The sequence below is a fragment of the Myiozetetes cayanensis genome, unplaced genomic scaffold, assembly GCF_022539395.1.
Source record: "Myiozetetes cayanensis isolate MyiCay16 unplaced genomic scaffold, myiCay2020 scf1, whole genome shotgun sequence".
Taxonomy (NCBI): domain Eukaryota; kingdom Metazoa; phylum Chordata; class Aves; order Passeriformes; family Tyrannidae; genus Myiozetetes; species Myiozetetes cayanensis.
In genome coordinates this window covers 112,137,821-112,150,946 of record NW_026086604.1, presented here as the reverse complement: position 1 = coordinate 112,150,946, position 13,126 = coordinate 112,137,821, and the positions used below count along the sequence as shown (strand labels likewise).

The following is a 13,126-nucleotide window of genomic DNA, read 5'->3' as shown; positions in this document are numbered from 1 at the left end:
AGCGGCATGGTAGATCTTAATAAAAATTGCAGGCTTTTTGTTGAGAATAAGGAAGTGACTGATTTCATGCAGAATGCTGAGAGAGATGGGGCAGGACAGGAACTAGGAGGGAATAACAGATGAATAGGTTAATTCAACAGCAGCACAAGATGCACAGGGACATTGCACGATCTGCCTATGGAGATGCTCCGTCTTGCATATTGGAATTTCTGGCTATATTAAGTAACTTGAGGTTATGCCTATGTGAAATACAGATAGAAATCTACCAGTGAGTAAATTTTGTCTGAGTCAATGAGTGTAGCTAGGCTATTTCCATTGCAGATATGTTGGTGGGTCTTCATGGGAAATATTAGTGATTTATTCTGCCTGCAATTGTTAATGCTAACAACCTTCAATAGCTCTTTAAGCATCAGCTGCTAAGAGCGTGTGGAATATCCTATTTCACACTGCCAATTAGTTGATGATATTAAAGCACTTTGAAAATGGAAATCACAGGGCAAATGCCATTTAAACAGTTTATCATTAAATGTATAATTGCATCTCTCCACCTACTTTGGTTGCAGTATGTAGAGAGATGGTAAGGAAGACCAAGGTGTCTGCTTTCATTTCATTTTGTGGTATAGATGTTGTACCCTTTACATCCTGGCTCTGACTCAGCTGCTCCTTGTGCTCTCTCCTCTGTCTGCCCACACCCAGATACTGCAAAACACATTTTCTTTGGATTTTGTTCCACTTGTTTGATGTACTTCTGTTTTTGCAACTTCTTCATTTCTCATTTGTTCTTAGAACCTGTTCAGAGAGGTTTCCATGTGTATTTGTGGAGTCCTGATTTTTATTCTTTGGGCAGTTATTACTGTGTTTGGCATGTTCTTCAGAACTTGAACCAGTCCTGAAAAACTATAGTCAATATAAAGGTCAGCATTAGTGATATATTCACACACTTGGAAACAGGTTAAGGGCTTTTGGTGTTTGGGTTTGTGTGGTTTTTTGTCCTATCCTTCTGCAACATTCAAGCAAAATCTGCCTGTAGAAACATTTGTTTTCCTTCAGCAGTGGTTTCAGGTCTTGGATTGACAGTTCTAGATATCTCAAGCATGTTAGCTACTCTTTTTGGCTTCTGGATGTCTTAAAACAATAATAAAAAAAAAGAAAGCGAAACAATATAATTAATAATTTAAAATAAATAGATTAAAGAATACCAAAGGCATACCTTTCAGTTATTTTCAAGGGATATTTTTCTCTCAGCCTGTTGTTGTGCATTAGCTTTTCAGTTCTAATCCTAAGTCTGATTTCAGTTGGTGTTGTTTTTCTTCAAGAGGCTAGAACTCCTTTTTTTGCTCATTCCCTTTACTAATATTTCAGGAATGTGACAATAGCAGGTGCCAAATTTCATGTCAAAAATAAAATTTTCAGTCTGATGGGAATCCTTGAAACCACAGATCAAGTTTCAGACCAGTTAAATAAAGCTGTAGAGCATCCATTTGTATCATTCATTCATATAATGAAACCTGTTCTTATAACTCAGTTCTTGATATATTAACCCCGCAGTTATCCTCATACATAAATGGGAGATGTGTTGCTTTCGTCAGTTATAATAGGATATAACCATATAAATCCCCTGTGCATGAATGGAAAAATAGAGGCCCTTAGGCTATAGGTATCAAAGGTCTCCCCTATACTTACAATAGCCTAATAAGGTTATTTTGAAGGCATAGGTAATTACTCACAGACTCCCTATAGCCAATGATTCATTGTTCACTTCTGAAACATTTCTAAATGAATTATGTTTTAAACAAGCAAATTCTTGGCCTTCTCCTTTGGCGGGGTGGGGGCAGGGGGGAAAGGGAAGAGAACTGGAGGGACACAAAATTCAACCATTTTCTTTGTTAAATAAAGTACACTGCTTGCTAGTTGAAAGGTCCCTGGTATTTGAAGCAATTTAAATACACTGCCACGCTTCTCGCTGCTTTGATTCCATGAACACCTATTTCTGAATTTCACATTTTGATGAAAATATTATTGTTGTCATTAATTTGATATTTAGAAAAGACTGTGGATCCAATAGCTCAGTGCAATGAATAAAACAGTTGGAGTTAACTGTCCCTGGGGATAGAATCAATCACTGTTGTAGAAGAGGGTGACATTTAAAAAAGAAACTCAGAAGAAAATGTCATGCTTAAAAAATTAGATTTAAACACACTAGCTCCTGATTGATTTTTATTGCACTCAGATGGGTACACTGATTGATTATCAGCCTTACAAATGTTTAGTACCTTTCTCACTTCTCTAATAATCAGAATAATCTAATTTTCAATGTCATTTAAGTTACCGTATTCAAGGTTATAATAGATCATATTTCTAATAAAACATAGCAATTATGTCATGAATAATACAAAGCTGCAAGGCAGAGTTCAGATTCACCTTCCTCAAAAAAAAAAAAAAAATACCACCAGTGGCTGGAAGGGCCCGTGTACGTGAAGGCAGCTGACAGGACGATGTCCTCTGGATTTGTGGTGTGTTCCCCTGTGGTTGAACTGAGGTTCCTGGCGCATTGGCCGGGGCAGGTTTGCCATAGCTGAATGTTATTTCTCAATAGGAAACCCAGGGGGTGGCTTGAATTCTGTAATATATGTGCTCGCTCTGTGCCTGGGGAAAAATGATAGCGTGCCAGGTGCTTATGAAATGTCTTCCATAATTGTTTCTCTGTGCTCTCTGTTAATTTTGATATGTGTCTGTAGAGAGATACTATCTCACTTAATTTGAGATGTTTTCTTGTGGCAAATGTTACCCAACAACTGACATGGTTGATTTCTCTAAATCAACTACAAAATATGCAGGTTTCAATGTGTTTTGGTTTTGTAAGCCCCTCATACAACTGTGTACTTGCTATTGGCTTTGTCCATTAGAAATGAGAGCTTTGTGTTTGAAATGTGCTTTGCCTTCAATTGTTCTCCATATGTCAAAGCCCAGTTTTGGCATGGGAATTTGTTTTAAAATAGTTTCCTGGGTTTTTTTTAATACTGAGCTGTTTTGCCTAAAAGAAAACATTATTTCATCTGGAAATCACGACGTAGGAAAATCAGTCTATTTGTAACTACCTGGTGTTCTGCATATTTTAATATGTTTGGCTTGTGATTGCACTGCTGTTTATGTGTAGACGGGAGTCTTACTGTTCGGATTTGATGGCTGTCGGTTTGTCAGGCATTCTTGTGTGGCTTTCAAGGTGGGAAAATCAACCTCTTTGAATTTTCCCATTTCTGCACTGGCTTCCATCAACTCCTGGGCTTTGGAGCTGCCTGGGATGCGCAGCTGGGTGCTGGCTTTGACCATGGGGTCAGAGAGCCTAGTTCAGCAGCAGAGCAGCATCAGGATTGCTAAGTCTTGCTTGTTTTGAGGTTTTCCAAGGTGTGAGAAAGATGTCCTTATGGACTGCCATTCAATACTCTTAACACAGTTTATTTAAGAGTAATGCATGGTACATATGGGACATTTATCCTGATGGAGCAAACTTGGCTTTGGCAATAGGTAGGTATTTTGCACATTTGACTGAAACTGTCCACAGCTGCTAACTTGTGCAGAATTAGAAATTTTTTAGCAGCTACTTCTGGAACTGGAGAAGCCAAAGTGTGAAGGAGCCTTGCAAGGCTTGTGGGTTTCCATCCCAGCAAACAGCTTGGTGCTCTTGGAATCCCCGGCTGCAGTGCTGAGCTTTGGCCCCACTGCTGTGTGCGGCACCATTTGCCTGCCCAGGCTGCCTGGTGTTTGGTAAAGGACGGATGGCCCTTACATACTGTCCCCTGGGAGAGCCAACCTCTGCCCAGAAGGGAGAGAACTGGCAGGTCTGCAGCGTTCCTGCCTCAGTTCAGCTCCCATTTCCCTTCTCATGGGGGTTTGCAAACAAAAGGAGTCTTTCTGCAAACCTACCTTGTGCCCGGCGCTGTGCAATTACTGACTTGCTCTATGTGCTTTATGGTGCTTTTGAGGTTTGTTAGCTTAAAGAGTAACTTCCAAAATATTTGGGGACAAGAGAAGTGTGGTTTTACAGGAATGTGAACTAACTGGAAGCACTAGTAGTTGTTGCTACAGGAACAAAACCAGTTAACTAGTACACAGAACTCTTCAAAGGTCACGGAGATCTCAGAGAGACAAAACTGCAGTGATAGCATTTCAAGTCATGAATTTATAGCTGATTAATCATTCTAATATATGAAAGATTCTGTCTGTCTATCTTTTGGGTGTCTGGGGAAACACAGGGTATGCAAGTAATTGGAAAAATTGCATTGCAAGCAGCAGGTTCTTCTCCATTGGACATCTTTGTGCCACCTTTGACGAAGGAATGTACAAACACTGGCTATTCCATGATTTTACTTGATTATCTAGAAACTGTCTAAACTCTTGAGCTAGATCCCAGACCTTCTTAGGCCAAGTAGTAGCTGAGTTTGGTGGACCTGAGGGGCTTGTGTTTAAGACTGGCTGATTCCCTGCATTATGACATGCTTGAAATGATCCTGCTCAAGCAAGGAGAAGTGCTGCGTGGTTACTAAATGAGAGCACTGGAGTCCTCAGAGAGAAGCCATTTGTGTCTTTCCTATACTTAGTTTCATCTGCAGCAGATCCTGCCTTCCTTGAAAAACACATGCGTCCTCCCTGCAACTTTTACTTTGAAGCCCATCAGTTCAAGCAGAAGAGGAAAAGTGTATCTGAGGCTAAGAACAAAGTGGCAAACCTGGGCTGAGGAGAACAGATTGAATGGGACAAGAGATGATGTTCTGCCTCTCTACCATCAGGTTTGGGAGCTGGACGTTTGAAGGTAGGGGCTGGTCCTTAAACCTAAGGCAGCCAAAAGTGCCTCCGCCAGCCTGCGAACCCTGCCGCTGCTGCCTGGAGGTTTCTGGGTGTGGAAGTGCAAGTCCTGGCGTGTGTGTTGAGGGGACAGGGAAACTGTCACAGGAAGATGGATTGGAGCAGACGTGCTCAGGTGTGGGTATGTGTTGCTCAGCCATCCAAGCAATGCTGAGACCTGGCTTCCTCACGTATCAAGATACCTCTTTTTTCGTTCTCTTTCCCCACACCAACACTTTATTTGGGTTTTTTTTAAGGTTTTTTGACTTCCAGAATTTCTCACAGGGCAAGAGAGCTTACATACTGTCCCCTGTTGGGAGCTCCTAAATAATGCAGCCATCAAGTCAGAATTTAGTGCATAAGTAATGAAATTCATAACCTGAGTTTTCTGCAGTAGCATTAACTGTGACACAGATTCATCACTGGCTTATCATCATTAAAAGGCAATGGAATTGCATTGGGGATTGATGTGATCATATGCATGTAAAGATCAAGACACAAAAAGGTGAGACTTATGTAATATAAGCATAAGCTGTAATCCAAAATCCTTCCCACATGCGGTGTGACAGTTCCTGTTCCCAGAGCAGTGATGTTTTTTATATTTACAGGGTGAAGCTGTGTGTGGTTATATGTTTTTATTTAACTCTTTTAAACATAGTGTTGTCTTAATCTTTTTCTCTTTTTTTGAGTTGAATTGTACTTGTGGCTAAATCTGCTTAATAGTTCAGTGTTATTGAAATTCTGTATACTTTTGGAGCCTGTGTGTTGTACATCAGCACTTTATTACATTTTCTTACAGGGCATATAGAAACTCTGCTATGTCTAATGCAGTCTTAGTGAATAAAGCAAGAAGATAAATGCTATTCAGGTTTCATAATTATTATAAAAGCTATCAGAATCTTATGAGAAAATTAATGATGAACAAAACCTGTTCTTAGCTTTCAGGATGTGTTACTGCTCCCCTTCTTACCCTTTAGTGATTTGCACCCAAAAAGAAAGATGACAGAGCTGGGCCAATTTGGTGATGAGGGTTGACCAGCAGAGTTCCTCTCTGTTGGCCTTTGGAGGGGACAGGAGTTCAAGGACAGCTGCAGAGGGAGCAGTGCTGGGGAGGCACAGGAAGACTGGCATGGTCCCTGCCAGAGTTTTCTTGTTGTCTGTGGAAGCTCTTGGCATCTGCTTCGAAGCCTGGCCTACATAATGCATTCATCTTCCACGAGGAGTTCAAAGCTGTTGAGGAAAGTAGCTGCTGGGGCCACCTGTTTGGCAAATTTGTCAATTAGCTTGTAGAGCTATAAGTAAACAGGGCTTTCTGACGAAGGCTTATTACTCTTTGCAGTTGTGTAGGAGTTTACAGAATTTTCCAAGGAGCTCTTTTATCTCCCAAGTACAGCAGTGATTAGGATTTGCCTCTGAAATGCAATGGCAGTTTGCAGCATTTGAGATGTACCTGCCAGTCCTGGATGTTTTTACAATGCAAAATAAATACTATGCTTGTTCTCTGGTCTGGGATCCAGCAAACAAATCAGGGCACTGGCTTTTGGGGAATATTTGTGAAAGGAAGTAGGCGGGGATCTGTGTTCTCTGAACACCAAAATTCCTGGTGTTCAGGGTTAGGCTTTAATCCAGTGTGGTGCTCAACATCCAAGCCGTGATCCAGCCAACCACATGACTGACTTCAGTGCAGGTTTGTCACACAGTTAAAGTCAAGATTATCCCTAAAATATGTGAATGATCTGGGTCAGGGTTCTCTCAGTTGCAAAGTCAAACCTTTAGTGAGAAAACGAGAGCTGTAGGACTATGTACCTAATGGCCTCATGAAGGAGAAACAATATTTGTCACATCTAGTCCTCGTTTTCTATTACATACAATATGTTATTTCTGTAGATGCCCCTGCCTCTGATGCTTTCCCAACCCACAGTTTTGTCTGCTCTTTCTGATCATTTGTGGTTCACTCTGTTGTACGTAGGAAGCAACCACAGAAGATGTGGAGATGGGCCTGGGGAACCCATAGGAGAAGAGAGGTGGCACGGGAGGTGGCTCTGTGCTTCCCTCCCAACAGCACAGATAGATGCACTTTCTGGGGCAGGACAGTACAAATAAGAATCAGCAGATCTTTGACCATCCAAAAATCCCTGGCTATCCTCACATGTGCCAAAACCCACCAGCCGCACCCTCTGAGTTTAGGGCCTTGTTTTAAAATATCATGAGGTTTTGAACACTAATGATGTTAGGATTGGTTTTATTTATCCAGTAACATTTAGTCTTCAGGGTGTTTAATATTGACATGGGGTCTCTGGGGAGAGGGATTTATTTTGCTTGGCTTTGTTGTAAAGCCTTATGCATCTGGTTACACTTAAGACGTTAGCTTTAGCTAACAACAAGTCTCTTGATAAAATTCACAATTACTGGCAATACTGTGGACATAGACTTATCTCCTGGGCACGTTTTGTAAAATTAAGCTATTTTCATTAAAAGAACAAAGAGTAGCATGGTGATGGAGCAGCTGTCATATTTTATTACAAAACACAAATATGTGGGAAATCAATTACAGCACGAGTGCTGCACGATGCATATTTCCAGTAATCCCCCACGGCCGGGGGAAGGTAGAAGGCTGATCTGAGTGTAGAAGCAGATGGCAAGCAACTTTAGATAGCTTCACTGCCATTTTTACTCTCTCAAGTGTTTTGTGCTTTTCCTTTGATCTTCAGAACTCGAGTTTAACATGTTTCATCTTCTTTCATTTACTGTTTTCACATTTAACTTTCCTTTTAAGTAACTTTTGCTTGGTGGAGCTTGTATTAGTATGGGGGTTTGTTGTCTTCCATACTGAGATATTTAAGAAGAAAGACAGTTGCGGTCTTTTTTTAGTGTTGTTCACATCCAGTGAAATACCAGACGCATCACTATAGAGAACTTCACCATTCACCATGCACAGCTGTAGTGATACAGTGAAAAAAGTCCCACCTTGCAAAGTTACTGAGACACAGTATATATTAAGTTGCAGTAGACTTCCTTGGAAATTAGGTACTTTGGGAGTGTGATGATATCCCCAAAGCAAACACCAGTGCAAGTTTGGTTTCATCATTACCCATTACATTTAATTCTTAAATTATTCTTGAATAACTATGCTTGCATTACTGCTCTCTCTGCATATAACATTCTTCACTTAAAATAATTCACGTCCAATATAAAAGCACCTTGCAGTGTTTTGAAATAGAGCAGCAAAAGCAGCATGGGTTGATCTGAATAACCCCATGTGATCTGTATCTCTGCTTTTTCTACAGCTGTCAGAAATGATAGGAACAAAAAGAAGAAGGAACCTTCAAAGCAGGAGTCCACAGAAAACTATGAAATGACAGCAGAGTTGGATGATCTCACTGAGAAGATCCGGAAAGCTCACCAGGAAACCTTCCCCTCACTCTGCCAGCTGGGAAAATACACTACGGTGAGTACGGTTTGAGTGACATACGTTCTGAATATGCCTGGAACCGACATGAGTTTTGGAGGCTTCAGGCATTTTAAATAGATGCAGTAGTAGATGCACTCCTTGCACCTCCTTAGTCATGAAAAAACACAGGTATGTGTGCAAATGCATGCTAGGGAAGAGAAATTGCACTTAACTGTGAGCTTTACTTAGTGCTATCACGAGAGACTGACTGAAGGATTAATCCAGCCAAATGACGAGCTCGGAGTCCATGAGTCAATTACATTCCATCATTCATTAGAAATTTGTTGGCTTCCAAAGACGTGATCTCTGCTTGTGCGTCAGCAGATTACAACTTTGCAGGTGTAGGGAGTTCTTAAATGCTGCTGGATTACTGGTGATAGTCCCAAAGCTACCAAGGTCAAGGAAAATATGAAACGTCTAAGTAAGCCAGTTTCCAAAATGCTCATTTGCAGTTTGTTCCTACAATCAAAGAATATCCTGAGTTGGAAGGAACCCACAAGGATCATCGAGTCCAACTCCTGGCTCTGCAGAGGACAACCCCCAAAATTACACATCCTTTCTCAGTCTACTGAAATATCACAAAGCAGCAAAAACGTCTGCTGCTTTTAGAAAGGAAAAATCAGCCCACCCTATCAAGAAGTTCAGTAACTGTGGGAATTTCTCCAGAGATGAGTCAGGGAAACCATTTTTTTTCTGTATGTATTTATGTTGCTAAGTACAGGGAAGTTCAGTGATATTTATTGGTTTCAGAGAAAATTCAGGGTCAAATTTGTAAATGCAGTAATAAAAGAGATGCTAAAAAATAACTATTAGGTAATGTTTAGAACCTTACCAGTGGAGAAATGACTTTGCTGGGTCTAGTCTTGCTGTGGGTTGCAGCAGCACTGGCTGTTTCAGAGGGATGTGCAGAAGGTCCTGAAGTAGTCAAGCATGTACTCTCTTTGCTGAGAGTTCAGGCGTGGCATGCCTGGGTCAAGGAGACACCTACCTCCATGGTCCTTGCCCTCCAGCCCCAGCTGAAGATGTGGAACCAAGCCCCTGAGGCTTTGAGTAGATTTTCTGCTATTGAAACAAACATTAAATTTCTCAGAGTGATGTAGACAAATCCCCGTGTGGCATCAATATTCACTTTTTTGGCAAGCAGGATGCTATCTTATGGCACACTCATCTATTTACAAAACAAAGTGCAAGGCTCAAAACTCTCAGGTCTACGTGTAAGACTTCTTATTTAAGTGCAAGAAAAGCAAGCACATATGGTGTGATGTTAGGAAAAAAGTGTGGTTTTCATGTTGCTGAAAGTATTTTCACAAACATTTTTCACATTTAATTCTGAGACCAGCGTAAACTGGTTAGGGTTGGAGAAGATGCCTGTCCTCTGCATGCTTCTCTGGTCCTAGTCCTGCTTGGGTGGGATGTAGTCAAAGCAGTCAGTGTAGGCGTGCTGGTAAATATTGCACAGGCAGACCCACAGGGACTAGCACAGCGTGCGAGGCTGGAAGCTTGGAAGCAGCCAGCTGGTGACATAACTGAAGGCAAAGCTGGAGACAGTGGGACTCACAGTGTGTCTTCAAAGAAATTCCTGGCTTAATGCCCTCCACCCCTCCTCTCTGCATGTGCTGTCGCATCCTTGTCTTAGAGTGAAGAATCTTCCAAATCTTCCAAACAGGCTGTCACGCTCCTGCAAATCCAAGAGTGCCTCTGAGTAAGTACGAAAATCTTTCCAGTTCAAAGACAGTGAGTTTGTGCCGTGTAGGAGAGGTGATCATATGTCCGCAGCTGGGGCATGTGGCCAGGCTGGTATGTGTGCCGGGGTTTATTGCTCCCAGGCTGCCTTGCAAGTGACCTGGTTATCCCAGAGTAACCCATCAGTGTACTTCCCAACAGGAACATGTCGGTACATACTTACATGTTCTCTCTGAGTTAGCAGAGTGCACTTCAGCTGATGTGATGTGGTACTGCATACTGGGAATTGCCAAAGACCCTGGAGGGATGAAAGATAAACCTGGGCACCTCTGTGCTGGCATTAGGTATTGGGTACTTAAGTATCATTAATATTTTAGCTCTTGAAATGATACAAGTGGATGAAATTGGAGCGGGTCTTGTTGCATATCACACCCACCACTGATGCATTCATCCTTGGGTTCCTTGTGACCCCCATGGTGAGTCTGTGTCCCTGTTGGAATTTCAGAGCCCTTACTGACACCACCTGGATCTCAGTAATGAGTGGATGAATCTGGTCTGTGTATGGAGCACGAGTAGCCATGACCTGACCATACTCTCTCTGAGGCTGGATATTGGTCATTCATATCTCAGGCCAGATCAGACAGCTTGAGGAAGGAGATTTCTTGTTCTAGCATTGGTCTGTTGGAAGGCTACAGCAATAGAGTGCTGCACGTGGCCAAGGTCCCTCCAGCTTTGTCATGGTTTGGTGCCATACAAGTTTCAATGATAGAATTACACTGGAAGAGTTATTTTTGGCTTACATTGAATCTCTGAGAATGATGCAGCTTATTTCAAGAGGTGCATTGAAACTAATAGAGATGGTGTTAAATACTGTCTTCCTACTGCATTCTGATAGTCTCTGTGTGAAATGCAGGGCATTTAAATCTCTCACGTAGCTAAGCTCTGGCAGCTACTCCAGCTTTTTAGGTAGGAATTCAATGTTAATTCATTTTTATTAATGCTGTCTCTGCCCAGATGTGGCAGGGACAGAGTACTGCTGGGGCTGGACTAAGGGTCATCTTCACCTCCAGCTGCCTGTCAGCCCAGGAGCAGGGAAGAAGCCTTTTTGCAGCAGTTTGAGGATATAGGAGGATTTGGGATGTGGAAGGTTTGTGTGCTGGTCAGAGGAGCACAGCTGCAGTGCCTGGACAACACCACCAGCTGCTGATCAAATGGCAGCACTCTGGCAATAATCTGAGACTCTTTAAACAGAGACCAGAAGTCAAATAAAAAGGAGCACACAACCCTTTCTTTAAATGCTGAGTCCAAGGGGAGCTAGAAACCTACACCGTTCTGCTCTTCTTGATAGTAACAATCTAGTACAGGTACAAGATTGCCACCAGTCCTGCTTTTATGCATAGTTCTGCAGGCTGTCAGTCATGAAGCATAGCACTCTCACACTAAGGAGCACACAGATTGCTTTTATAACCTTAGAGTTTTTAATTTAATTCTCTAAGTGAGGGGTGAGAAGTGAGTGTATTGAACCAATGTGGATTCCCTTGAATTTCATTAGCTTTGCACTTGCGTACTGGTAGAAACGGTGGATGGGAGAAACTGTTCTGCAAGCGTGTCTTCTGTGTGCCTTTGGCTGTGTGATCATTCAGACTGTTTTAAAAGAGGATTTTGTTTGTTGCTAAAAAGATCAAAGAATTTTAAGTATAAGAGTGTGAAGTAAAAAAGACCCTATAGAGATACAATAGGAAAAAAATAATCTGTTCAGATGTTTGGCTTGCGTATCTGGCTCCTCTTGCTCTTGAGCACTGCAAGCCTGCATTTTCCAGAGGGAAAGGTTACGTGGTGATTTTTCCCCCCTCCCACCCATTGTGTATTTTTACCTGTTAAAAAATGGTTTTGGAGAAGCATTTGCAATTACAGGGTTTTTTTATATCCATCTGCTCTTTAAAAAGAAAAAGTGTCCCTATATGTAATAATTACCATACTTTGCATAGTTAATACAAGTCTACTTAAAATAATGGGAGAATAGCACTCACATTAAATTCCCTGGGTCATTTAACAGTTGCATTTGGTGGGCAGTGACAAGTATAGTTCTGCCAATGGTGAGAATCAGCAAGCTGTTTAAATGTAACAGATTCCAAGAGTCCATCATAAATAGATCTGTTTTATTACTGTCATCCAGGTAAGAGAGAGTGCCGTAGTAATTTCTCTGGAGATGTCATACTTTATAGTATAATTGAGTGTAACTACACTGCTTGTCCCTTGAGACTGGTATTATTTGTAAGTCTACAGCTGTGTTACATCCAGCCTTGTGATACAGGGAGGATAAAACAGAAAATAATTTTGGCTCTGCAGACCATTGCTGCGGGTTCGTCTGGGTTGCTGAAAGTGAGGAGGTTTCACATCTCTGCAGCATTCAGTCCTTTGTAAGTGCTGCGGTTGAAAGTTACATGACTGTTGTTCTGTGCCATTGCAGAGGAATATATATCTAAACCTAAGTATCTATATATAGATATATCTGCTGATGCTGGGACTGAGCAGAAACATGTGCTGTGGTCCTCAGTGAACTTGCTGGAGCTGGAGTGCATTGCTGCTTTTACTAAAGAGGCATCGAGAGTGTTCTTGATTAGGGCAGAGTGCCCCTGTGAGCCTTGTTTCCTTTGTAAAGTGGATTTTAAAGACAGGAGGGATTCTGCTACTGTGTATGTTTCTACGAGTACCTCATCCCGTATCGTTAATGTGGAGATAGAGCAGCCTGCAATGAAAAAACAAAAATGATGGAAAAAATGGGATCAATTTATGTGGCAAAAATGGCTGTTTAATTGGATTTCATAGCAAGGTTGGGCTTTTCCACTGATAAAGATGCCACTAGGGTGTATTACAGTATTGTTCCACCATATGTGCGCTGGTGCATAGGCCTGAAAAACATGTGAGACTGCTCCTGGAAAAGACACCCAAAAAACCGCTTCAGTAAAATATTCAGGAAAAGTCATAGCATCTGCATCTTTTTCACAGCATGGATAGAGGAGATCCCCAGGCAAATTTAATCAGAGTTTCTATTTCTACTGTGCATTGTTTTAACCCTGTGTTTTATTGTTCAACCTGTACACTGATTTTGAGTTAGTTTTGGAGTTTAGATATTGAGGAATGTTGCTA

General features: G+C 41.6%; 1 protein-coding gene across 6 annotated transcripts in view; it reads left to right on the top strand.

Moving 5' to 3' along the window:
- Nucleotides 1-13,126, top strand: part of RARB (retinoic acid receptor beta) — a 325,381-nt gene that overhangs the window by 296,002 nt on the left and 16,253 nt on the right. For all 6 annotated transcript variants that reach the window (XM_050329913.1, XM_050329904.1, XM_050329895.1 and 3 more), the window contains one exon: nt 8,130-8,290. In XM_050329913.1, coding sequence (XP_050185870.1) covers nt 8,130-8,290 — 161 coding nt within the window. The remainder of the gene's footprint in view (nt 1-8,129; nt 8,291-13,126) is intronic.